Here is a 26,604-nt window from a genome sequence, read left to right on the forward strand (position 1 = left end):
AGTAATAAATGCAGATCTCTTCTCGAAAGAGGACAATCTATTTCCATTTTTAAAAAACACAGCCAATACTGTGCTTTCTTTTAGCTAAGTGCTATCTTTAACAAGCTGCCTACTCTACTTGTTCTCTAATATAGCATTATAATTTTGATAATGGTTAGCTAACTACTCCCTCCAGATGTTTTTAACAAACCCCAAATTTCCTCATCACTTTATATGTCTTTTCTGAGGCAGAATACACCATGGCAATACCATGGAACAATAAAGAAGAAACTGGGAAGGTGAAAAGGAAGGAAGCACAGTTAATAAAGGAAAGATATAAAACTACCTGAGATAAAATTTGCCCCAAATGGTTGGAGTTAAGTGACATGAACTCTCACCTCTTTACCCTGCCTCTCAAGAAAATGTCTAGTTTCTCTGTAACTTCAAGGAATCAAACTTCCTATGTATATATTCCATTCTAAAAGAATCATGAAAACTGCATCTTTAATAATATTTGGTTCCAGTTTAAGAAAGACATTAAGATTAAACTTCTGATAACTAAAGGAGGAAGAGCCTACAAATGTCATCTTTGGTAGAATGGGATAAAAGCTATAAAATGACAACTTGAATCATAGTAGGCATCTATTTTCAATTTTGTGGGTCTATTATAAAATATTTAATTCGATGCATGGTGAGTCAGGCTCATCAATTCTCCCTCAGCTCCCTTAAAATCTAGTTAGCATCTTCTGTAATACAATACTACAGTGTTACACACTACATATATGTATGAGTATATCTGCAAGATGGTGATCAAAGAATGTTGTGCAGTGCAGCATCAGTGTTAGCAGCATACTGCGTGGCTAAGCTCAGAAGCCTATCTGCAGCTCATCTGCAAGGATTTCTCTTTTCCCTAAGGTATGAGGGAAGAGGTACATGTGCTAACCTCAAATACTTCTCCTTAAAAAATTCATCTTTATTTTGTATTTATCAGTAGGTATATAAGGATCTATTATTTCTAATTACCACAAAAGCAGCTACCCATATAAATATTTAAGGAAAATGAGGTCTTCAAAATATTGGTTCTACTCTTAAATTCTGACTTAACCAATCAATCAACCCCTAAATGGGCCAAAATAAAAATTAATAGTTCTTCTTTCTAAGGGCACATACTGGGGACCATGCTACAAGATCCTTTGGTAATTTATAAATCAGCCTCCTTATACCAAATCTGGCTTCATAATATTAAGGGAGAGTCCTAAAAATTTTGATTACTGTAATAACTAAAATGTCAAATAGTAATTGTTTGAACATGCAAATTCTAATCAGGCTATCAGTAACCTGCATGGCACACACAAAGGGAGACTGTATGAGGAGGCTTCCAGCAGGAAGATATAAAATAGTTTTTCCTTAGAAAAAAATAATTTCATTCAGGTAAGGAAATAGGGAAAAAATTCATACATATATAACTTGTCTTTTTTGTATAATCAGTGCTTTGTAAAGGTTTCCTTACTTTTATACCTTCATATCATTTAACATATGGTGAGAATTCATACTTAGAATTCTTAAAACCATGTAATCAACCTGTATCCACAAATTCATGTATACTGGCATTCTCTACTCAGAAACACATTAGATTGCTAGGAATCCTTTTAAGAAGTGAGTCTTTTCTTTCTACTTCTACCTTTGTAGCTATACCTTTCTTTACTTTCACACAGTCAAAAGTTAGACCACTTGGAATGCTGTTCTTCTGGCTTCTCTTCAGCTAAGGACAGAGACAGAGAATGGGGGGGGAAGGGGAAAAATGAGTGAGGGAGAGGCATGAGACAAAAAGAAAAGATGGATCCTTCATGATTCTCTTTGCCTTTTTTCTTTTCCCTTCATTGTACATCTAATTTTTAAAGTCTACTTCAATTTTCTATCATAATAAGTAGAACTATATCTTAAGAAATTTTATAATTATCATAGAAGATTCAATTAAAAAAGATGAGCCAATCAAAGGTCTACAGTACAATGAAGAATGGGATAATTTACATGTACCAAAGCTACTTCTTTGTTCCAATCACTTGAAAAGTTTCAGTGTAACCCTGGTCTCTTCTCCAGTTTGTTCTGAGCCTCTCAGGAATGAACTGCTTTGCCATTTACATTCTATCAGACACATCAACTCTCAAAAAACATATATCTTCAATCTTACAGGTTTGAAACAGGTAGGGAAGAGAAGGGTATAGACTGTATTAGCTCGCAAGATTCACACTATAAAGTACACTGACTCAAATTTTCTTTCACACCTGCACATTCACTCAAGCAAACATACTAGACATAAAAATTGTGCAAGATCAAGCATCAGCTATTTTAAAAGCCTTAATAATAATTTAAAAATGTAGATAGGCTCACTGCAGTTTCTTTAAAGGAATATTATGGACTACAGTACTCCTTTAAAAAAATTCACAACTCAGTGTTAACACAGTAGGTAACTGCTGCTTGACAATTACTTAACATTACTCAGAGCATCCAGTGCCAGGTGACTTCAACAATAAGATCCACCTGACAACGAGAGAATAATCTGTAATTGATGCCACCAACCTTAACAAATTCATTAATAATATTCACTACAACATATTATTCATCCTTGCTTCATGGTCACATGAAATAATGTCTTTGTAGGTTACATATGGAATAGCAGCACCTGCCATACTGCACAAAACAAGATTGCCCACATGGATGCTCTACAACCCCTCAATGTATAGCTGAGAGGTCTTGTCCTACCTGGTGCCAAATGTTTGTAATGCAACATTGCTAGGGCAATGACTGCACATTAGTAGGATTAAATAAATGTACAAAGTACCCCTTTAAAATGATAAAAGGGTACTTCTGCATTCAGATATAGAATACAATGATCCAGGAAATGGAAGAGGAGAAACAGGAAACAGTCCTTAGGTTGCTTATTAAAGCAAGGTTTGATAAAGATATCCCCTCTTATAGGCACTCAGCGGGTAGAATGTAGCCACAACAAACTTCCCATCAAACATCCTTCCAGTCAGCAATTTCTGAGCAGCTTTGGAATCACCAGCATTTGCATACTCAACAAAGACCTGAAAGAGAATAGAGAAAACAAACTCAATTCATTCCCACCATGATTAACACCTTACCAAATTTAATGTATATGCAGTCATGTTCTGCACAACACACTGCCCAATGATGGACAGCATAAGACACAATTCCCATAAAATTACAATGGAGCTGGAAAATTGCTTCCTATTTCTGCTATACTTTTCTTGTGTTTAGATAAGGTGGATATACCAATGCTTACTACTGTAGTACAAATGCCCACATTATTTAGTATAGTAGTAACATCCTGTTTGGATTTGTAGCCTAGAAGTAAATGGCTATACCATACAGGTATTTCGCAGGATACTTGCATAAGTGCTCTCAGTTTGTCCAACTACAAAATCACCTAGCAATGCACTTCTAAGAATATGTCCTGTCATTAAGTAACACATAATTCTGAATCACTTAAGGATTTTGTTAAAAGGCAGATTTTGCTTCTATTATGATGTCCAAAGTTTGACCAGCTTCTGCATTTTGTGTCAAACTATGATGCTGGTGGTCCAGGTACCATAATTTAGAGCAGCAAGGTTTAGAACACTTCATTAGAATTCACTCCAATTCATCAAATGCTTCAAAATCCATTAAAGACAAGTTGGGTAAAAAATATACAATTTTTTGTGAAGTTCACAGAAGAATGAGCAGAACTGCACTGCAAAAAGTAATTCTGAACAGCCCAAAGAGTAACTTTATTTCAAAGATAATGTGCTCTTTTCAAAGTTGATAAAGGAAAAAGTATTGGTCAACACCCACTGGAAATTACTATTAAAATATTTGAAGCAATTATAAACCATAACTAGTAGTAAGAAAAAAGTTCAAAATGAAGTAATTTCCTTTTCCAGAACTTCTGAATTCTTACCTGAGGTACAGAGAAGATACAACATGATAATTTACAAATTCTTTTTGCTGACTTAAAAGTTATAGCAAAGTGAAATGATCTGGAAGGACTTCTTCCCAGCTACCCTACAAACTGGTGAATGAGACAAAGAACTGCCACTCCTTCCTTAATTGTGTCCCTCATTATTTCAATGGTCTTCACACTGAGGATCAAACATCCTAAGACTTTCAGAGACTTTAAAAAGAGATGCAAAAACACAATTACTTTAAGGAAATCAATTTCTAGATCTTCAACTTTCATTTGTACATTTTTCTAAAATCAATCTTATCTACAAGTTTGGGCAAGTCATCCTTTTTCATTTTCCAGTACATAGAGGAGTCTTTCTCTTACTTGAAAAACCAGTCATTTCCACAGAATATAAAAACTTCCAGGATATGAGAAGACAAACTTTCTAATACGGTATTCTCTTTTTTTTTGGTACCAGGGATCAAACTCAGTACCTTGTGCTTGCAAGGCAGGCGCCACTGAGCTAAATCCCAGGCCCTATAATCTAGTTTTATGAAATCCTACTTTATTGATAAATGAAGCCTCATGCCTTGCCAATGACTGGTCACTCCCTGTCTTAGGCAAATATTTCTGTTAAGCACAATAAAGGTTATTAGACCTGGAGCATTTTGGCCTGTTATCACATATCATTTTCTGAATTCATATACAGAATACTAAAAACTGGCGAGGTGGGGCAGATTTTGCTTCTTGTATCCCATGACTATTTTTATGGCTCTTGAAAACAAAGAAGAGAATCACCTATGCTAAAAATTTCCCTTTACACATCTATAAAGATAAGTCTATTCTTAAATCCCATCCCTAAAACATGCCATTAACTAGAAATAAATGTTCTTCCAAATGGCCAAAGCAGTAGAATTAGGTTATTTTAAATGTAAATGAGAAAAATACTATTGATAAAATTGTATGTGACTGCTTCCATGGTAGGTATATTTCATATAAGACAGTTAAAAAAAATCTGTATTATCAAAACTATCATGAAATATATAGTTTAATGCTCTTTCCGTAATATTTTCTTTTTGTAAAAGTGTGCATTTTATTCCATTGGTTAGAATTGCTATTTTACAAATACAGTATTGTACAAAAAATTCACAAAATGTTACAAAATAAAAAAGTACAAACTCATTACTTAATAAATATGACTAAAAGTAGTTAAAGTGGGAAGGAGATAAGATGTTTACACTGGACCCAGCAAACCACACAAGCTCTACTTACAGACATTTTTAAATAATAGAGGCAATCCTACTTTACTAAGGCAATATTCTCCTGCTATAAAAATGCCAGGGATGGTTCCAGGCATTTATGCTAATAGTTTTTAAATCTCTTAGTTAAATTCAAGAAGCTTTTTAAAGCAGGAGACTTCTCTTATCACAAAATTTTACAGCACGTTAAAATTCTTTTATTTTACAAAATGACAAATGTAAACAAAAACAAGAGCACCATAAAATATACTCTAAACATCAACCAGAACACAGAAATATCATTCTGTTATCAGTAAGTATCAGACTCTCATTCAAATAAGACCTGGTACTATCCCTTAAAGAAAGTCTTCTTACATCCATGGCCCTTAAGTATTTAGGACTGATCATTTCTAGAAAAATAACAATTTCCAAAACAAGAAATGTGCTTCACCAAACTGGAATGGGCCAATCATCAGGTAACATGAGTACATCAATATCCACTTGAAAAAACTATCTTAAGGATTGTGAAGTTCAAATTCCAACAGAAAATAACTACTAAATCAAAACTGCTCAAATTAATAAATTTCATAGAAAGCAATTCTCTGGATTTGTTTGAAAGCTACGTCAAAACAGAACACATAACAAATGAAGGCACACCAATTTTTTTAAATGTGCAAAAATGCATTTTTATAGAAAACAGACTACAAGGAACAAATTTATTACACTGTGAGAAATTAGCTTGCAAATTAAGTAGTGCTTATTTTATATAGCAAATTATTAATGTCAGTAGGACCATCCAAAGCTATCCAAGAAGCACCATTTAGATGCCCAGCAACCTTCAGCTGAGAAAACATTCCAACAAATGATTAAGGCGTTAGATCTACAGAAAAATCAACTAGGAAGTTTAAAAGTGCTATTACCCTGATCAGAGTTCATGTGATTCTCCAAACACAAGTTACCTATGCAATATCCCCAAGAGCTTAAGGTTTTCAGACATTATCAGAGCATGTGTTTAGTTCAATATACATTTTAGACAGATATTAGGACAGAGATGAATTTCATAAGTTCTTCATCTTGTGTTCTTTGCACTTGGGTTTGTTTGCACCGACTGTCATACTCCAGGTTAAGATAGAATATCTTCACCGACTGTCATACTCCAGGTTAAAATAGAATATCTTAACAACATTTTTTAAAATAAAAAATAAAAGTATGATTGGCAGCAGAACAGATTTTAAGCAATATATGCTTTTTCATTAAGTACAAAAGGAAACTTAAACATAACTAATGAAAACAAGTCTATTTCTTACTTTTTTCCTGGTAATTACTTTCACATCTGTACACCAAAGTTCAAAGAGACATGCATTTACAGAAGAAATACCATACTTTCTACGTTCTTCGTCCTTCAGACAACCTATAATTTTACATATTATGTTGTTTTGTCCTAAATAAATAATACATAAGTATGATTATATTAATTATAAGCTTTACTATTTTACATTTTAAGCTCTACTAGTTTTTGTAATTATAAGATGCATCTATAATTTATTTGCCAGTATTGTTAATATCCTTTTAGATATTTTCAACAGACTAAATAAATCTGATTCCAAGGGTTTAGCAAAAGCTGCTTTCAGTTTCTTTTAAATACAGTATAAGTGAAAAACTTTTCAACATAGCAAATTTCCTCACATTGATAATATCAAGACTTATTTTTCATCTTAAAGCTAAAAATATCCCTCCTGTTTCTCTATTCTGTGTCTTCCATTTCAATTTGACCACTGAGGTTAACACTGAATCAGATGAGTTTAACCTTAATTTAAAGTCTTCCAATACCTGTTTTTACTCACAGTAAAAGCCAGTATTATCTCATTCTACTTGCTTTGTCCCCTACACTCCCTCAGCCTCTATTTAATGTAATCTACTATTCTTTTCCTTTCTCACTCTGCTTCAGATACACTGAGCTCCTTAATTCTGCTTGGCATTCTCAGGGACTTAGAACTTTTTGTTTCTTTTGCCTGTAATTCTCTTTGTTATTCCCTTCTAATCTTGACCAAAATGTAAACTTCTTAGTATACCTTTCCCTACCACGTGATGGAAAAGAGTAACACATCCTATTCCAGGACTCTTTAAGCCACTTCCCCAATTTATGTGTTTTTTCTCTTCACATTTAATCACCGTATTTCTTTGGTGTTTTGATTGCTGTTGTATGCCAAGTGCCAAGAACATATCAGAACCACAGTAAGCACTGGTTAAAAGACTAAACATTAAGGACACATTTAGTACATTCTTGACATTGAATGAGATAAATGGTATTATTATTAGATTAGCAATAACTTTTCACTAAGACTAGAATGAAACTTTTCTGTTATTTTTTTTCAGTTGCCAACACTTCATACAACTCAATGTATAAAAATAAAATACTCCACTACCAGCAGTGATTCTACCCCTCATATGGACTACTGGGAGCACCTAGAGAAATTTTTGGTTTACCAACTGGAGGTGAAGGAATATCTAGTGGCAGAGGCTGAGAATACTTTTACTAAATATCCTATAATATATAGGACAGGCCCTTCAACAAAGAATTATCAGGCTCAAATGTTAATTGTGACAAGACTGAGAAACCTTAAGATATAGTAAAGCAATATTCTGTTTCGCTAAAACTGAAAATACTATAGATAAAGATTTTCTTAAATATTCATGGTGGTTCCGGCACCTGCCTCACAAGAGCAAGGGCCTGAGTTTGATCCCCAGTACCAAAAAAAAAAAAAAAAAAAAATTTGCCTTGTAATTAGAATTTTAGCTTCTAATGAAAACACCGACCAGGTTTAGCCCACACATTTTTTTAGGGGAAGAATGTGAGGCTCATCAAAATAGTCATATTGAGACTATAACTCAGGTTCTAGGCTTCTCAGTAGCGCATACCTTACTTCTTTAAAGTAAACAATCGGAACCTAACCCAACTGGTCTTTTAATTCCACTTAAATAGAACATAACTGAACCAAATACTTTTCTATGGGAACCTGACCTAAATAAACATATAATTAATTCAGTTGGTGTCACTATTTACGATAGCTCAAAAATAGACTTTTTCTTGAAGTCTGATTTAAAAAGACAAGTATATTATAGAACTTTGAAAAAAGTTAAAAGCACAAGAAAATAATAATCATCCAAAACACAAAACCAAGTTTCTTAACAAAATTTTTGTGCACCTTTCCACAGAATATATTTAATACAGAATTTTAACCTCTGAATAGCTCTACAATTGAAGGTGAGATCTGGAGAAAGCGGTTCAGCGGGGACATTGCATCGCCCTCCGCCCACCTGGACCCAGCCCACAGGTCCGGGTAGCTGTGTCCTTTATTGCAGGCACCAACATAGCTGCCCTAGCCCCAGAAGGGTAGCCGCGCGGGCGCCGCTGAGCAACACCCACCCCCACAGATCCCCTGATTGTGCCAGTCCTTGGACCTACTCCACAGGGACATGACTGGTTATAAAGGGTGATTTTCTGCGCTTCCAAATTTGAACATCTTTAAGAAGGGGCAGGGGAAACCTGTGATAGAACTGTCTGGAGTTCAACCCTGCAGGAGGTCGGGGAGCTCAAATTGGTCCTTGTGGCCTGAGCTCAGTCTGCATCATGGGGTTCTGCCTTCAACTAGATGAGATAGGGGGATTTGGTTCTGCAAATGGCTACACACGATGTGTACTATGACAGCAGAGATATAGTCTGAAAGAGGCCCTTCAAAGTCATTTTTTTTGTCCTTTTCTTCATTCCACTCTGTAAATTCCTTTTTCTGTCCTCTTTCACCAACTCAGTCTCTTGCTCCACCATAGTGGCCCTCATCTCCTTTTCGGTTCCTGCCCTAATTCAGATTTCTTCTTTTATCATTTTTTCTTTTTTTTTCTATCATTGAGCCTCACTCAAAGGTCAGTAGTTTCAAGGGAATGTGAGCCCCTATATGTTAAGGGAATATATTCTTGTCCTTATTCTTGCACTCTATCTATCCCTTTTGAGTTTTACAGTATCCTAAAGATTGTGTGGTCATTCTGTGTCCTCTGGCTTCACTTGAAACCTTCTCCAGTTCTTTTACTTGTTTACTCTTCTAGTCCTAAGTAGGTCTAGGCCCCCATCATAAATAGTAAATATACCATGTTGAGGAGTTTGTCCACTGCAAACATATAATGGGCTGCTATTTTATTTTAATTTAATTCACATGGTTCGGGGGTGATGGATTGATGACTACCACAAGTGGTCAATTTGCAAGAGGTGATTGATCCTGTTGTGTTGCTGATTGTATCTATTGGGATAAGGGATAGGAATTGATTTGACAAGTTGTTTTCTCTGATATTATGAAAGTGAGAATGTCTATGAGTCATTAGAGAATCAAAGGTTGGGACGCAACAATACCGGGAAGATTTAATGACCCAGAGAATCAAGGACAACCCAACAACAAAAATAAAAATGAGAAAACACTTAAGCAAGACACAAAGACAGACTTCCAGTTCACCAATGGCAAAGGGCAAAGGAGGATGAAAAGGCTGATAGTGAACCACCAGGACACTCAGAACTCACAGCACAGGAAGTAACAAAACAGATTGATCAAGCTCTAGAAAAATTCAAAACAGAAATAATTTCCCAGATAACCATAGAGATGGTGAGCAAAATGAAAGTCATGATTCAAGACTCTAGAACAGAAACTGACAAAAAAATAGATGAGCTCAGGCATAATAGAAGCCATGAAGACCCAGCATAAGAAAGAAATGGAAACAATGAATGCCCAATATGGGAAAGAAATGGAATCCATCAAACAGATTCAAACAGACTCAAACAGATATCCAGGAGATTACAAACTCTATTGAAAGTATACACAACAGAATAAAAGACTGTGAAGATAGAATCTCAGATATAGAAGATAGGATAGCAGTCACTGACCGAGAAAAGAGAGGTCTCTTAAAAACTGTAAGGGATCATTAGAAATCGATCCAACAACTCCTAGATGATGCAAAGAAGAATAACATAAGACTGATAGGAATCCATGAAGTAGCAGGAAAAAATGCAAATGACTTAAAAAGCTGTTCACAGAATGACAGAAAACTTCCCAGAGGGGAAGAATTTGACATACAGATGAGTGAGGCATATAGGACTCCAAATAGTCATGATAAAAAAAAAAAAAAAAATCTACACCAAGACATACAATAAAGATCCCAGAAACCCAACAGAAGAACAAAATACTACAAGCAGTAAGAGAAAAGAAACAAATCACATGCAAAAGAAAGCCCATCAGAATCACAGCAGACTTTTCAACACAAACCCTCAGATGAAGGAGAGTCTGGAGTAAGGTATTTCAAGTCCTAAAAGAAAACAACCTCGAACCTAGACTGATGTATCCTGCAAAACTCTCTTTCAAAATGGATGGGGAAATAAGATACTTCCATGACAAAGAACACCTGAGAAACTTCAAGAATACCAAACCAGCACTACAAGGAATTCCAAACAATATCCTACAAAAAGACAATGAAGAGAACACCACCATGAGGCCCAACAGAGCAAACCAAATAGTCAAGGCAAGAAACTAAAAGGAGAGGGCAAAAAATTAAAAAGAGTCAACAAAAAGACAATAACATGACAATAAGAAGTCAGTACATATCAGTTATAACCATCAATGTCAATGGCCTCAATTCACCAATCAAGAGAAACAGACTGGCAGATTGGATTAAGAAGTAAAATCCAACAATATGTTGTATACAAGAAACACACCTAATGCAAAAAGAAGCCCACAGACTGAAAGTGAAAGGGTGGAAAACAATTCTCCACACAACAGGAGCCCAGAAAAAAGCAGGTGTAGCAATCTTATTCGCACACAAAGTAAATTTCAAACCAAAACTGATCAAGAGAGACAAGGAAAGCCACTACATTCTTGTAAAGGGAACAATTCAAGAGGAAGAGATGACAATCATAAACATATATGCACCAAATATAAATGCCCCCAACTATACAAAACAAATATTAAGTAACATGAAAAACCAAATAAGCACTAATACAATTGTAGTGGGGGATCTAAATACCCCACTATCACAAACAGACAGATCATCTAGGCAAAAAATCAACAATGAAATGCTAGAACTGAACCAAGCTTTTGAATGCACGGACTTATTAGACGTCTATAGTGTTCCACCCCACAAAATCAGCATATACATTCTTTTCAGCTGCACATGGGTCATTCTCCAAGACAGATCACATACTAGCTCACAAAACAGGTTTGAATAAATACAAAAGAATCAAAGTTATTCCTTGTATATTATCAGATCACAGTGCTATAAAGCTGGAGATCAATAGCATAAGAAACCATAGGAACTTCACAAATACATGGAAATTGAACAAACTCTCTGGAACAATCAATGGATCACAGAGGAAATTAAAGAAGAAATCAGACAGTTTTTACAAATAAATGAAAATGCCAATACAACATACAGGAATCTATGGGACACAATGAAAGCAGTTCTACGTGAAAAATTCATAGCACTGAATGCCCACGCTAGGAAAATAGAACAAGTTCAAATAAACAACCTAACGATGAATCTTAGACTCCTAGAAAAACAAGAACAAGAAAAAACCAAAGCTCGAACAAGAGAGGAAATTATAAAGATTAGAGCAGAAATCAATGCAATGGAAACTAAGAAAACAATACAAAAAATAAACGAATCGAAAAGTTGGTTTTTTGAAAGACTAAATAAAACTGATAAACCCTTAGCAAACCTTATCAAAAAAAGGAAAGAAAAGGCTCAGATCCAGGCAATCAGAAATAAAAAAGGCAAAGTCACAACAGATCCAAAAGAAATCCAGCGGATCACTAATACCTACTTTGAGAAACTGTTACTCTAATAAAATGGAAAACAAAGAAGAAATGGACAGATTTCTAGATACTTATGAATTACCGAAGTTGAACAAATAAGATAAAAAACGTTTTAAACATCCCAATTACAATCAGTGAAATTGAAAATGTAATTAAAAACTTAACAACAAAGAAAAGCCCAGGTCCTGATGGATTCACTGCTTAATTTTACAAGACATTTAGAGAAGAACTACTGCCATTACTCTTCGCACTTTTCAATGATATTGAAAGGGAAGCAATACTTCCAAATTCATTCCTGGAGGCAAGTATCACTTTGATTCCCAAACCAGGGAAAGATGCAACTAAAAAGGAGAACTAGACACCAATCTCCTTAATGAATATAGATACACAAATCCTTAATAAGATACTAGCAAACAGAATACAGAGGATTATTAAGAGATCGTCCATCCTGAACAAATCGGATTTATTCAAGAGATGCAAGGGTGGTTCAACATACATATAAGTCAATAGATGTAATACACTATATTAACAAAGTCAAGGACAAAAACCATATGATCCTCTCGATACAGAAAAAGTATTTGACAAAATTCAACACCCATTCATGATAAAAAGCCTACAAAAAATTGGAACAGATGGTCTATATCTCAACTCAATAAAGGCTACCTATGAAAAACCAACAGCCAACATCATATTAAATGGCCAAAAACTGAAAACCTTCACGTTAAAATCAGGAACAAGACAAGGATGCCCACTATCACCACTCCTCTTCTCCATAGTTCTGGAAAAATTAGCCACAGCAACTAGACAAGAAAAAGAAATTAAAGCAATAAAGATAGGAAAGGAAAAAGTTAAACTGTCATTATTTGCTGATGATATGATACTCTACATTGAAGACCCAAAAGACTCCACCAAAAGACTTCTAGACTTAACTGATACTTTTAGCAGAGTAGCAGGATACAAGGTCAACACACAAAAATCAATAGCCTTCTTGTACACAAACAAAAGACACACTGAGAGAGAAACTAGGGAAACAATTCCTTTCACAATAGCATCCAAAAAAATGAAGTATCTAGGAATCAACCTAACAAAAGAAGCAAAAGACCTCTACACTGAAAACTACAGCACTCTGAAAAAAAAGAGATCGAAGAGGATATAAGAAAATGGAAAGACATCCCCTGCTCCTGGGTAGGAAGAATCAATATAGTGAAACTAGCCATATTACCAAAACTGCTATACAGATTCAATGCAATGCCAATTGAAATTCCAACACTGTACTTCATAGAACTAGAAAGAAGAATCCAAAAATTGATTTGGAACCATAATAGACCTAGGATAGCAAAAGCCATCTTAGGCAACAGACACATGGCACCGGGTATAACAATTCCCAATTTCAAACTATACTACAAAGCCAATGTGATAAAAACAGCATGGTCCTGGCAAAGAAACAGGCCTGAGGATCAGTGGAACAGACTGGAAGACACAAAAACAAATCCAGATGTACTTAGCTACCTCATCTTTGACAAAGGAGCTGACCATCCCCACTGGAGGAAAGATAGCCTCTTTAATAAATGGTGTTGGAAAAACTGGATCTCAACCTGCCCAAGATTAAAACTAGACCCTTATTTCTCACCATGCACTAAACTAAAATCAAAGTGGGTCAAAGATCTAAATATTAAAAAAGAAATACTAAACATGCTGGAAGATAAGTTAGGCAGAACTCTGGAAGACATTGAGATAGGAAAAGACTTTATGAACAAACCCTCAGTAGCATGGGAACTAGCAGAAAGAATCAAAAAGTGGGATCTCATCTTATTGAAAAGCTTCTGCACTGCAAAATAAACCATCAACAGAACTAAGAGACAGCCTACAATATGGGAAAAAAATTTCACCAGCTCCTCCTCAGACAAAGGACTATTATCTAGAATATATAAAGAACTCAAAACAATCAGCCCACCCAAATATAAAGACCCAATGCAAAACTGGGCATCTGAAATGAACAGATATTTCTCAGACAAAGTAAAAGCAGCAAGTAAATATATGAAAAAATGTTCCACATCACTGGTCATTCAAGAGATGCAGATGAAAACAGCACTGAGATTCCACCTCACCCCACAAAGAATGACTGCTATCAAGAAATCACACAATAACAAATGTTGGCAGGGTTGTGGGGAGAAAGGAACCTTCTCCATTGTTGGTGGGAGTGCAGACTGGTGCAACCACTATGGAAATCAATATGGAGACACCTCAAAGAGCTGGGACTACAGGTTCCATTTGACCCAGCCATCCCTCTGCTGGTTATCTTTCCAAAAGAATTAAAAGAATCATATCACAATGACATATGCACACCTATATTTATAGCGGCACAGTTTGTAATAGCTAAAACTTGGAAACAGTCCATCTGCCCATCAGATGGACACTGGCTAAAGAAGATGTGGTTTTTCTATAAAATGGAATATTACTCAGCCATAAAGAATGAGAAAGTATATTCATTCATAGGAAAATGGATATGTATTGAGGATATACTCCTAAGTGAAATAAATAAGTCACACATGTGTAAATACCGAATAGTTTCTCTGGTGTGAAAAACTGAAATAGTACTCAAGATCCTAACGCAATAATTAACAATGTGAAATAGGAAGAAAAGGGCTAAAGGTGTAGGGACAGTGGGAAGGGTAGGGGAAGGGGAATAAGGGAAAGGGGGAAAAAATGTGAGAAAATGTAAAAATGGAAATTAAGTGTTTGTAGATGGGGAGGGGAGGAGGGGTGAAGGGAAGGTCAGGGACCAGGGGAAAAAATGAGAACCAAGACCTGTCATGTAAAAGTACAAGATCCCAGTAATGAATGTAATTCTACTGTATACCTAGAATGTACCAGTAAGTTCAATTAAAAAAAAAAAAACTCTACAATTATGAATACATTCACTTACTTGTCCTCTGCCAGGATTTTCCTTTGGAACAAGCAGAGATACTACTGGTCCATATTTCTGACATTCCTCTTTCACATCTTCTACCACATCTGGTAATTAAAACATACTGGATAAATCACATTAATGTAATTACAAGCATTCATTATTTGAGATTTTAAATCAAAGAATTCAGTGATACACAACTAAAATAAACATTTTCTGTATCTTCAAAATTAAACCTTAAGAATATAAATTCAATGCATTTAGTAATTTTCTTTTTATTTTAGTGCTTTAAATAAGTGATATTTGAATAATTAAAAATTTAAAAGACTAAGTCTTTAGTCTTCCTCAAACCTTCCCAACTACCATTCCATTCCCCTCTTGAAAACATCAGTTTCTTCTGTATCCTCTCTTAAAATATTATCAGTATGTATAAGCGAATATGGTTATATGTAGTTAAGGAAGAATTTTAGTACTATTTTTTATTAAATAGCTTTTAGAGCTTTCCATATTATTACATAAAATCTTCTCATGTGTTTTTATGGTTGTGTAGGACTTTACTCCACAATGTTCAATAAATTATCTACAGATAGTAATTAAAATATTTCCAAACCTTTTGACATTAGAAACAATACCACGATAGATAAACCCGTACGTATCTCTATTGCATACTTCTCAGTTATCAGTCCAGACATGGCCTGATGCGATCATATCAATGTGACAGTTAACAAAAAGACACTGAAGTTTGATTTTAATTAGCATTTCCTTCCTAAAATAAATATTTATTGAGGATCTACTATGTATTCTTTCCTGTAGGTTAAATTCCAGTGTTGCTATCTCTTTGTTAAAATCCAAATTCTTAAACAAAGCAACCAGGTCTGTCAGGTATCTCAGCTCTGGCTACCTCTTTAACTTTAATCAACTGCTTTCCTACAAAAATCTTAAAATAAGTCATATCAACTTCCATTATCTGAATGTGCCACTTTATCCATGTCTGTGTGATATTTCTTCAATCCCTCAACTTTTAGCCAAGCGACTCTAATTACCAACAGAGGTCTTTGCAAAGAAGCCCTAACTGATCACTGAGACTGGGTTATTTATGTATGTACCCTTCCTCTCTATAGTCTTCATTACCTTATCTTCAGATCACCACAACTGGAATTGTTTGTATATGTCTCCCCTTCTATATTAAAAACGGAATAATCCAACAATGACACATAATAAATACTCAGTAAATGTTAATGAATTGCGAAAAGCAAAAAACATGCTAAAAAAGAAAAATAAAACCACAGAGAAGGGATATAAGAAGACTAGAGACATGTAAGTTGTTAAAGAACCAATCTTTGGTAATTTAGTAGAGGTGTAAGAGTCAAAAGTACTTTATGAATCAAAAAGAACATGGGCCGAGGGGTGATTTAGCTCAGTGGTGCTGTGCTGCCTACCTCACAAGGTTCTGAGTTTGATCCCCGGTACAAAAAAAACCCAAAAAACTAAGAATATTTTAAGAGATCACATAGTAAAATATCCTCATCAAACTTTCCTATAAATTGGAAAATAAGATAATCTTATAAATAGATATCTCTATTCAAGAATTAGTTTTTTAAAAAAAATTAAATAAAATCTGGAAAGAACTCACCTTCATATTCCTCTTCATTCTCAAGATAATCATCATCCAGCACATTCAGCAGCCTCAGCACTGGAGTAGGAAGCATCACCAGATCTTCAATATGAGGGGCTGTACAAGTTTATTATACTATGGTTAAATGTAAATCCTCCCAAATAAATAGATATAAAATAGACCAAGGAGCTCAGAAAGGCACACTGTAAGATTACCAAATGAACAGGAAAAAAAAAAAAAAAAGACATCCCACTTACCAAAAGGAATGCTAAAGAATGGGCTGCACAGGGCCATTTCAGCAGGAATCCTTCTGCTTGGATCATCATGAAGCATGCTAAAAGACAAACACAGCAGTGACTTTATAATTACTGTCAAATCTTCCAAAAATGCAGTCATTAAAGAAAAAAAATGTACAAATGCTCACCAGAGTATGAATTGTATTAGCATGTTTACTGATTCATTCACCTATTAAAAATATAATTCTCAGCCGGGCGTGGTGGCACATGCCTGTAATCCCAGCACTCAGGAGGCTCAGGCAGGAGGATCACTGCAAGTTCGAGACCAGCTATATAGTGAGTTCCAGGTCAGTCTCAACTACATAGTAAGACCCTCTCTCTCTCAAAAAAAAATATGTGTGTGTGTGTGTGTGTGTGTGTGTGTGTAATTCTTATGAGTAAATGAAGCAATAAACACGGCACATATCTGTGAAATATACTAAGATTTGAGGTAATGTTTTTGATTAATAAATGAAACACAGTGAAGTAAAGCACAGTCTCTATTGAGTAAAGAACACAAAACAACAGGTGAATGAGCCCTATGGAATTAGAAAAACTATTCCAACTACAACTTCTGAAAGTGTAGAAAAGTAATTTTACATAAAATAAACATGAGGATACCAAATTTATTATGCAAGAGGAATTATATAATACTGCATGCCAGAAAGATATGAACAGATGAACATTATAACCACTTCAAAACGAACTAAAGATATTTTTAAAAATGATACATGATATGAAAAAGTAACATAAATCAAAATTAGAAAATCTCAAAAATGAGGTAATAGAAGTCAAGAAGGAGTTCAAAATAGAAAAATAATTTCAAAAACAAGATTATACTAAAGAAAATATTAGAATGAATAAATAACAATGTCTAAAAGAGAATGAGACAGAAAGGAGAAACATTTTCAAAAATCAAAAATAAGGAAAGATCAAATGGATTCAAGAGAAAATGGCAATACTAAATACAGGCAAAGAAAATTCAAAATCTATAAAATGCCTAAAAATCAAAGCAGAAGAACATAACAAATACAAAAGAAAAAAAAATCACAAAATTTAAAAAGTTTTCTAAAACAAAAAAAGATCTGAAACTATATACCAAAACCATATATGTCCCTCAGAATAAAGACCAGGAAAATCAAATCGATATACATTCTGGTAAAATTTACTAGACTCTGAAGATAAAAATGAAATCCATTGAATATTCTACACAAAAAAATCCAAGGTTTTTTGTCATTGTTTCTGTGGTGCTGGGGGTTGACCTTAGAGTCTTGGGCATGCCAGAAAGCAGTCTACTGCTAATCCCCAATCCAACCAGGTCAATTTTAATGAAAAAATAATTCAAGAGGGGCTGGGGATTTAGCTCAGTGGTGTTGTGCCTGCCGGGTAAGCACAAGGTCAGAAGAAAAAGCAGTAACATCTTTAAGACATTCAAGAAAATAAGAACATATGCCAAGGATTTTCACATCCATCCAAACAAACAAAAACAGCTCAAGTGTATTAAGCCCTATTATGATATAAGCCTTATTATTATCTCTTAGCAAACAAGACTCAGCAAACTAAAATGACTAGAGAAACCAACAACATGAACCAATGATGAATATTAAATAGTTACATGTAACTAATATTAAATGAGGGATTATTAAAACAGCATAGAGTACAAAGGCCATGTAATCTGACAATGTAGATACAGCTACATTTTAAATAGGAGAGAGTATATTAAAAAATAATTTGACTGTTTTAAGTACTCTTACTAGAGAACTATTATTCTGAGACTATATATATAATTGGAATAAAGCAAATGAGTAATTATAAAATATTCTAATTCTAGCATTCCATTTGCACTTAAGTATCAGAATTCTGATTTGGAAAAAAAGGACAAACAGATACAAACAGAAGCAGAATCAAAACCCTCTGGTCTTAAATTCAAGTTGGAAATATCAGTATGAACTCTGTCTTCACAAAAAGCCTGGAAATAATGATCACCTCAGTAGCAATGAATGTTTCCAAGACCCAGACTGCAGTTTTAAAATACTTTCTACTAAAAAGAAAAACAACAAAGGCTTCTTGCAGAAATGGCTAAGTCTCGGTCTGGGGCAGGAAATGTATTAAGATGAACCGGGAGCACCTTGTCATATCACATAGCAAGGAAGCTATGGAACAAATGCCTGCCAAAATCAACATTCACAGCTTCCCAATCATAAAAGATGGGAACCTTAAATTTCAGCCTTGAATACAATGAAAATTGTAACAAACAAAAATACATCAAGTAAGTTTAAATTCATTTATTCATAATGATACTTTAAATTATTAAAAAAAGGGAATGATCATCTTTGGAGGATAACAACCGACTCATTTATCTTGAAAACTAGCAAATAAAAAGAGAGAATCAAGTATAATATTTATCTTTAGTTAACAAAATGAAGAAATGCAGAATAACAAGAATCACCACTCTCTAACACCTAACAAAGCAACGGATCTAAGGGATTAAGAATAATAGTTGCTAACTCATAAAACAAAGACAACCATATCATCTGCCTCCTTATAAAAAAATACATATTATCTACAATCTTTAAAAGAAAACACAAACTCTCTAGAAACAGCTATCAATTTATAGGAATTAAACAGCAAAATATGAAACTATACCTCAATGATAGAATTAGCAAAATTCAGAGTATAGAAAACTGTACTGAGCCAACAACCCAAGTTGTACAACAGATAAATCTCAGGGAAAAGAGCAGGGAGAGATGGAAAGGGACCCTTTAGATCTAAAGAGACTTAAAAGGCTTTGTTTTGAAGACCAAAACTAAACTCTAGCTTAAGGATATGAAAACAGAAAGTGATCACCATATAAGTCAGCACAATGATTACTTTTAGGGAGAAAAGGGTCTAAGATTGGAATGTGGACAGAAACAGGAACTCCAGGGTAGCTGGCAAAGTGTCATATTTCTTGACTAGAATGGTGGTATTTCTAAGGAGCCATCAGCTACATATTTGTCCTATTAACATTTGTAGTAGTTGTGTTCTATAATACTGTAATAAAAAAGTTCAAATAATTTGCATGCACACATAACACAATATGCAGAAAGGTATCAGTATAATTAACGCTAGAAACTCAGTTTGTATTTTTCATTTTCGCATTGCAATTTTTGTAGTTAACAAATTTAGTTTTATTAGTAAAATGAAGGGGACTACTATTTTTTAAAACATCAACATTAGTTTTGTTTTGTTTTGTTTAGTACCGGGGATTGAACTCGGGTCCTTGCACTTGCAAGGCAGGTGGCAAAACCAATGAGCTAAATCCCCAGCCCAACACTAGTATTTAATAAATAATTTGACGTTCAGGCTAAAGTCCATTATTTAATTTTACACTACCATTTCCTCAATGTAAAGTGTAATTTGCAATATTCATTATCAATCAGCTGATAGATATTTTAAAATAATTTGAAAAACACACACATATACTAGTATATGTAAAACTGATGAAATCTGCATGATTTCTGTGGATTGTACCAACATCAATTTATTGGTTTTGATACTCTACTACAGCCAGATGTTATCACTGAGAGAAACTGAGTGAAATCTGGACATCCATATAACATATTCTAACCTCTGGTGAGTTTAAATTATTTGAAAATAAAAAGTTTAAATAATTTGAATATTTGTAGGGTCCATATTCCAAAGAGACTACAATACTCTTACTTAACCAAGAGTCACACTTTTCTAGCATAGTAATTATTAATTTTCCATTCATTATGTTAGAAACCCCAAAAGCCTATTTGATAATACATATTACAGTATTTGAACCTATCTAAATATTACAAACACTGTATTTATTCCTAGAGTTTTGAATGGTGTGCAATTACCAACTACCTTACTCAAAACAAATTCTTTTTTGTTTGTTTGTTTGTTTGTTTTTGGTACCAGGGATTGAATTCAGGTCCTTGAGCTTGCAAGGCAGGCCACAGAAACTCTGAGCTAAATCCCTGGCCCAAAACAAATTCTTTTAATATTCCAAAAGCAAATTTGGTATTTTGTTAATATTTTCTTTAAAAACTGGTTTTCCAGGGGATGGGGATTTAGCTCAGTGGTGCTGCCACCTGCCTCACAAGCTTAAGGACCCAAATTCAATCCCCAGTACCAAAAAATACAAACAAATTAACAACAACAACAACAAAAAAAAACCTGGTTTTCCATCAAATATATAAAAATGCAAGAGGTATAAAAGGCCAAAGGTACAGCAGTCCAGCACATGCCCTCCTGTGAATGCCCTACTAAGAGCTTGACATCACCACGAACAAAAAAACATTCTTTTGAAAATAAATTTTGTAAACTATTTGAATAGTCATATTTCTCATGAAATACCTGCATAAGCTATCTAAGCTAAAATTCTTATTTCTGTTTTTTTTTTTTTGGATTTTTTCTTTTCTTTTTTTTTGTTTGTTTTCTTTTTTGGTACCAGGGATCAAATTTGGGTCCTTATGCTTGCAAGGAAGGCGGAAGAACCACTGAGCTAAATCCCCAGCTAAAATTCTTATTTCTAAGGGAGTAAAATCTCTACATGATCAAGCAAATCAGAATATAAATTCATTCAGGAAGAAACTTTCATACAGTAAATGTGTGCAAAGCAAGTTTGCAGTACAGGTAACACACCTTTTGATAAGGTCTCTTAGGTGATAGGCTGGAATTGCGGCATTCACCACTGCTTTACTGGCAAATATGTGATCAATAATAGCAGAACTGTTTGCCTTAAAAGAAAAAAGAGAGAAAAGATGTCGTTAAGTTATTCAAATTCAGTTTGTGTGTATGGAGTACTAGGTTACAGGACTGTTTGGTAAGTAATATGCAAGAAAAAACACTCTTCTAAGCACCTACAAAATTCATGGAGACTATACACACATAATCCTAAATTTCTCGAAAGGAGGAATACTTCTTTTCTCCATTCTCAGCACCTAACACAGTACCTGACACTCTATAAACATTTAACCCAAGCAACCATATAAAAATGTAATTTAATGCAAAGTGAAAAATGAATGTGTAACGGATGAGTGTCTAATAGTAAGTCTTCAGTTGATTTTTCAGACATACAGAAACTATCACTGAGAAAATTAGTATCAAAATGTTATTTGTCACATTATTCATACTCTAAATCTCTATGGAATATAAATTTTCTCCTTGAATACTATGCTAACTCAGAATGTTGTACATCACTAAAAGACCTGATATACAATCTGGGTGTGGTGGCACATGCCTGCAATCCCACCACTCTGAGAAGATGAGGGAGGAAGATCACAAGTTAAAGCCCAACCTAAGCAAATTAGTGACCCAGTGAGACCCTTTTCTAAAAAAAAAAAAAGCAAGGATGTACCTCAGTGTGAAGACCGTGGGGTTCAATTCTCAGTACTGTAGAAAACAATAAACAAAAAAAAGACCTGCTATCATATTATCACTAAAATTTACTGAATTCTTACCATGGACCATACACTATGCTTAAAACTAAGCATCATTTCATCTTTTAATCTCAATAGTGTTATGAGATATGTTATTATTCTCATTTTTTAGAAAGTAAACTGTGAAAGTAAGATATAAACCTTAAACATACCAGTTGGTAATTGTGCCTTATAGAAAATGATAAAACAATAAAAACATTTTACCTAGAAAGGTTTATATTTAGGACTTTATTAACATATATTCATATATTATTATTGTTCCTTCACATTTCACACAAATTTTAAAGTGACCTAATTCTGATAAGCTCTAGACAAACCAAAACATTCACAGACTGTCAAATTAAATTAATAAATCTACAACTGGATTAGCCTCTTGACTATCTGGAGTACCAACAATAAAGAATGATATTGAGTTTTACCTCACAGTAGCATTTTTTTGGTCAAAAATAAGCACTAAATATACTCATTAGGCTGTTAAAGTAGTCTCTCCAAGAACTGCTACACTAAACATCAGTAACTGAAAGTTTTAACAGAAATAAAACTATATATTATATTGTAATAGTCATGTAGTATGTTACGTTTTAGAGGCTCAAGAGATACTTATTGCTTAAAATGAAAACACTTCAGGGCCGGGAATTTAGCTCAATTGTTCCGTGACCTGCCTCACAAGCACAAGGACCCGAGTTCGATCCCTGGTACCAAAAACAAAACAAAACAAAACAAAAACAAAAGAATTCTTAAAAAAAAAAGAAAACATTTCATTTCATATTAAATACTTGTTTAAATTTTTAAAATTTAATTTCAAACCCAATAATAACCCCAAAACATTGCATTATTTATCAAATCAAAGCTAATGGAAACTGGCATGATCACATTAAAGTCCCACAATATTCAAAAACAATTCTTAATTTTGTTGTAAACATAATAATTTCATTCAAACATCAGAGGTTTAGAGCTTAGAATTCATGTTCCCACAGAAACAATAATATAAACAGTGGTCATTTACCATATTCACATATGTACTATAAATAGATATGAAGCAGTATAAATTGTGGAAAGCACCTTTAACCTTTAAAAAGAACAGGATTTGGGGCCCAAGTCTGAAGCAACTAGCCATACAACCTGAAGCAAACTGTTTTATGCATCTGTGCCTCCAGTTGTTAGTTTTTCTGTACTGGGAACTATATGCCCAGCCCTTTTATTTTTCCTTTGGAGATAGGGTCTCATTAATTTACTAAATTGCCCAGGCTGGGCTTTAACATGTAATCCTCCTACTCTAGCCTCCCAGAGTGCTGGATTTTAGGAGTTAAGCCAACAGCCCAGCTATGCTTTTCTTTATTAAACAAAAATAACCAATATCCACTCTGTCCTCACTGCATAATTGGAAAAACTTAATTAGACTGTACATTAAATTACTGTTTTTAATTATAAAGCATTATGTATAGATTACCTTATAATCTATGATTCTATTAGTAATACCTTAGAAACTGATACATTTAAACTACTAAACAAAGAAACCACTTTGCTTCTTCAGGAAAATGTATTCATTCAAGTATTTTGTCAAACACAACATGCCAGAACCATGGCTAGGCACAGTGAGAATACAATGCTCATTAGCATATACGTAGCTACAAGGATAAGCAGTGTTACTAAAGAGACCATAAACACAGAAAGAAGTATGGAGAAAAGAATACACTGGATTCCTTAATAAGAATTATCATAAATCAAGTATTCTTAAGGATCCCAAAGCAAAACGTTAGTGTGGTTTACCTTCCATTCCTGAGATCTGACTGTATGTTTCAGTTTCATTCCTGAGAACATTTCCAGTAAAATGATTCCTAGGCTCCACAGATCAACAGCTGAGGTACATTCTGTATCACTCTGAAGGCCAGCCTGGGCCAAGCAATTTTGCAATTCTGCTTCTGGAGCCCGATACCCGTCTGTCTGAATATACTTTACATCCTAGATAAAACGAATAAATATTATAACCAATAAAAAGCTGTGTATTTTCCATCTGTCTCAACAGAGTGTACTTACTTCTCTATACATGCAATACAACACTGCCAAACTAAACGTCAAAAATGTTCAGTCATGGGACAGTTCTCACAGACAAGCTATATACTTTCCATACAGCTGCTCATAAAGAAATCTTTAGATAGTTTCTTACATATTAGGCATTGCTGATAAAAAAGAACACTCTGCAAAGAGCTGATAAAACATGGAGAATGATGGTTTGCAAGAACCATCACATGCATAATTCCGTAAAATACAGCACCACCACTGAAGATACCAGGAAGAGTAACTCAGAAATTAACCAAATACTTATAGAATAAAATAAACATTCTATTACGTTAGTATTTTTATTAACTCCTGTGCCCTACTAGTTTCTCCATCCCAACCCAAACACATGCACTTTTTTCACGGGTGATCCTGAAATTCTTTTGATCTACTTCTATCCCCAGGCATTTCAATGTCTTAGCTAGAAATACTTCAGTTCCAACTCAACTGTCCTTGTTACATCAAAATATACAGTTTAAACCACTAGACTTTATAAACTATAAGGGAAAAGAAAAGGAATTTCTTACCTGATTGCCCTCTTTGAAGCTAAGTCCAAAGTCAATAAGCTTAAAACATTCATTCTCTGCACTCCACAATATGTTACGTGGTTTGAGGTCTGCATGGACATAACCCTCATGATGAAGAAAAGCAAGGGCCTCCAGAACATCTCTGGCACAATGCTGTATCATCCACATGGAGCAACCCTGGTGACTGGAATATAAAAGCAATTCCGAAACACTGACATCCAGGAGTTCAAGCAACAGACAGCGTGATGGCACATTTGGAGAAAAGTGGATTGTAAAGACTCCATATAAAGTCACTAGAAAAAGAAACAAATTATAATGCCTTAAAAACCAAACTCAGTAAATTACTACTTAAGTGTATAGCTCTACAATATAAATTTCAGCTAGTCTAGATAAGGGTAACCTGGTTGAACAAGCAAGCTTCCAATATTTTTCCTGTAACATCTTCAGACTAGATTATTGTAATAAAATGAAACGACCTTCAACAGCATACTACCAATCAAAGATATCGAATATAGCATAATGATTCAAACTGTTTCAACAAGGACTCTCAGTGGTGAGTAAATTTGCATTTAATTTGCCAAATTAAAATTATTAAAAATAAAAGTCATAATATTAAAGTAACTCTCTTAATAGTAAATTGAAGCTTGCTTCTTGATCCCAACAGCACTCTATACTCTGCATATTAAAAGATAGTAAGACTTTCCAGATAACATGTTAATCTAATCTTGCAGATCCAACAAGTCCTGAGGTCTGCAGAAATTTCTTCACTATCAAAGTTTTAATGATACACCATTTAGCAAGCTTAGCTTAAAAGAAACATGCAGTGCTAGTGCTAAGCAATTTTTCTCTAACAGTGTATTATTAAAAAGGTCGTTCTTTGAATTAAATAGGGATTATACTTGCCAAAAAGTACGGCCTTTTTAAAAAATTAACCAAAGCTATCGCTACTTATAAGTTACCTGCTGCTGTATGACAAGATAGTTTCCACAGATCAATCATCAATATATATGTAACATTCTGAATATGAGTCATGAAATGATCTTACGAAAGCAAAGACAAAGTGTTCCAAAATTTCACTCTTCCATAATGAATCCTCTGTAATACTATGTCATTTCTTTCAAATCCACAATAAACATGTATGTTACTAGCTATAGAAGTTATTACGGTAGCAGTGATGTCATAGCTCTAGAATATTTCTTATTTTCCACTGGTCTGGAAAGATGACAATCTAGCAAAGATACCTCCTTTCATTAGAAAAGATATTTCTCTATACTAATGAGTGCGGCATTCTCCTAAGAGAGCCGGAAAATAGGACTAATTGATCATCTACTGTGGGACATCAGGCAAAGCAGACCACTAACTCCACCGTCCCTCACGCAGGCAGCAATAAAACGAAAGGGGGATGGGAAAGGAGCCTGTATCGAGTGATAATGCGGGGCCAGATCCGCTTCTCCCGCGTAAGAGACGAAAATGATTCCAGGCTGAAGTGCACGCTTGGACTGAGACATGGGGAAGACGGGAGGCAGCGACAATTACCGATGTTCCGGTGACCCTGCAACTGCTCCAGCGCCGCCCTCTCTTTGCGGAAACCGTACTCCGCGGCCGACGCCGCGGCCCCTGTGGTTCCTGGAGGCAAAAACTGCTTGAGAGCGCCGGGGGGCGAGCCGGGGGTGCCGCAGCAGCGCACTCGATATACTGAGGCCGAGGAGCCGCTACCCAGGCGGCTCTGTACCTGCCACAGCCGCCCGAAGGCCTCCAGA

At 34.7% G+C, this 26,604-nt stretch overlaps 1 protein-coding gene across 1 annotated transcript; it reads right to left on the reverse strand.

Moving 5' to 3' along the window:
- Positions 1 to 444: 444 nt before the first annotated feature.
- On the reverse strand, positions 445 to 26,603 carry Uhmk1 (U2AF homology motif kinase 1; the record flags this gene model as incomplete). The annotated part of the gene is made up of 8 exons (XM_010611285.2): positions 445 to 3,068; positions 14,938 to 15,026; positions 16,553 to 16,651; positions 16,792 to 16,868; positions 21,463 to 21,557; positions 24,030 to 24,221; positions 24,845 to 25,137; positions 26,381 to 26,603. Coding segments are annotated over 8 exons (1,215 nt in total), but the record flags the coding sequence as incomplete, so codon positions are not given.
- Between the last annotated feature and the right edge of the window lies 1 nt (position 26,604).

The sequence above is a fragment of the Fukomys damarensis genome, unplaced genomic scaffold, assembly GCF_012274545.1.
Source record: "Fukomys damarensis isolate Sample0158 unplaced genomic scaffold, DMR_v1.0_HiC HiC_scaffold_19, whole genome shotgun sequence".
In the NCBI taxonomy this organism is placed as follows: Eukaryota; Metazoa; Chordata; class Mammalia; order Rodentia; family Bathyergidae; genus Fukomys; species Fukomys damarensis.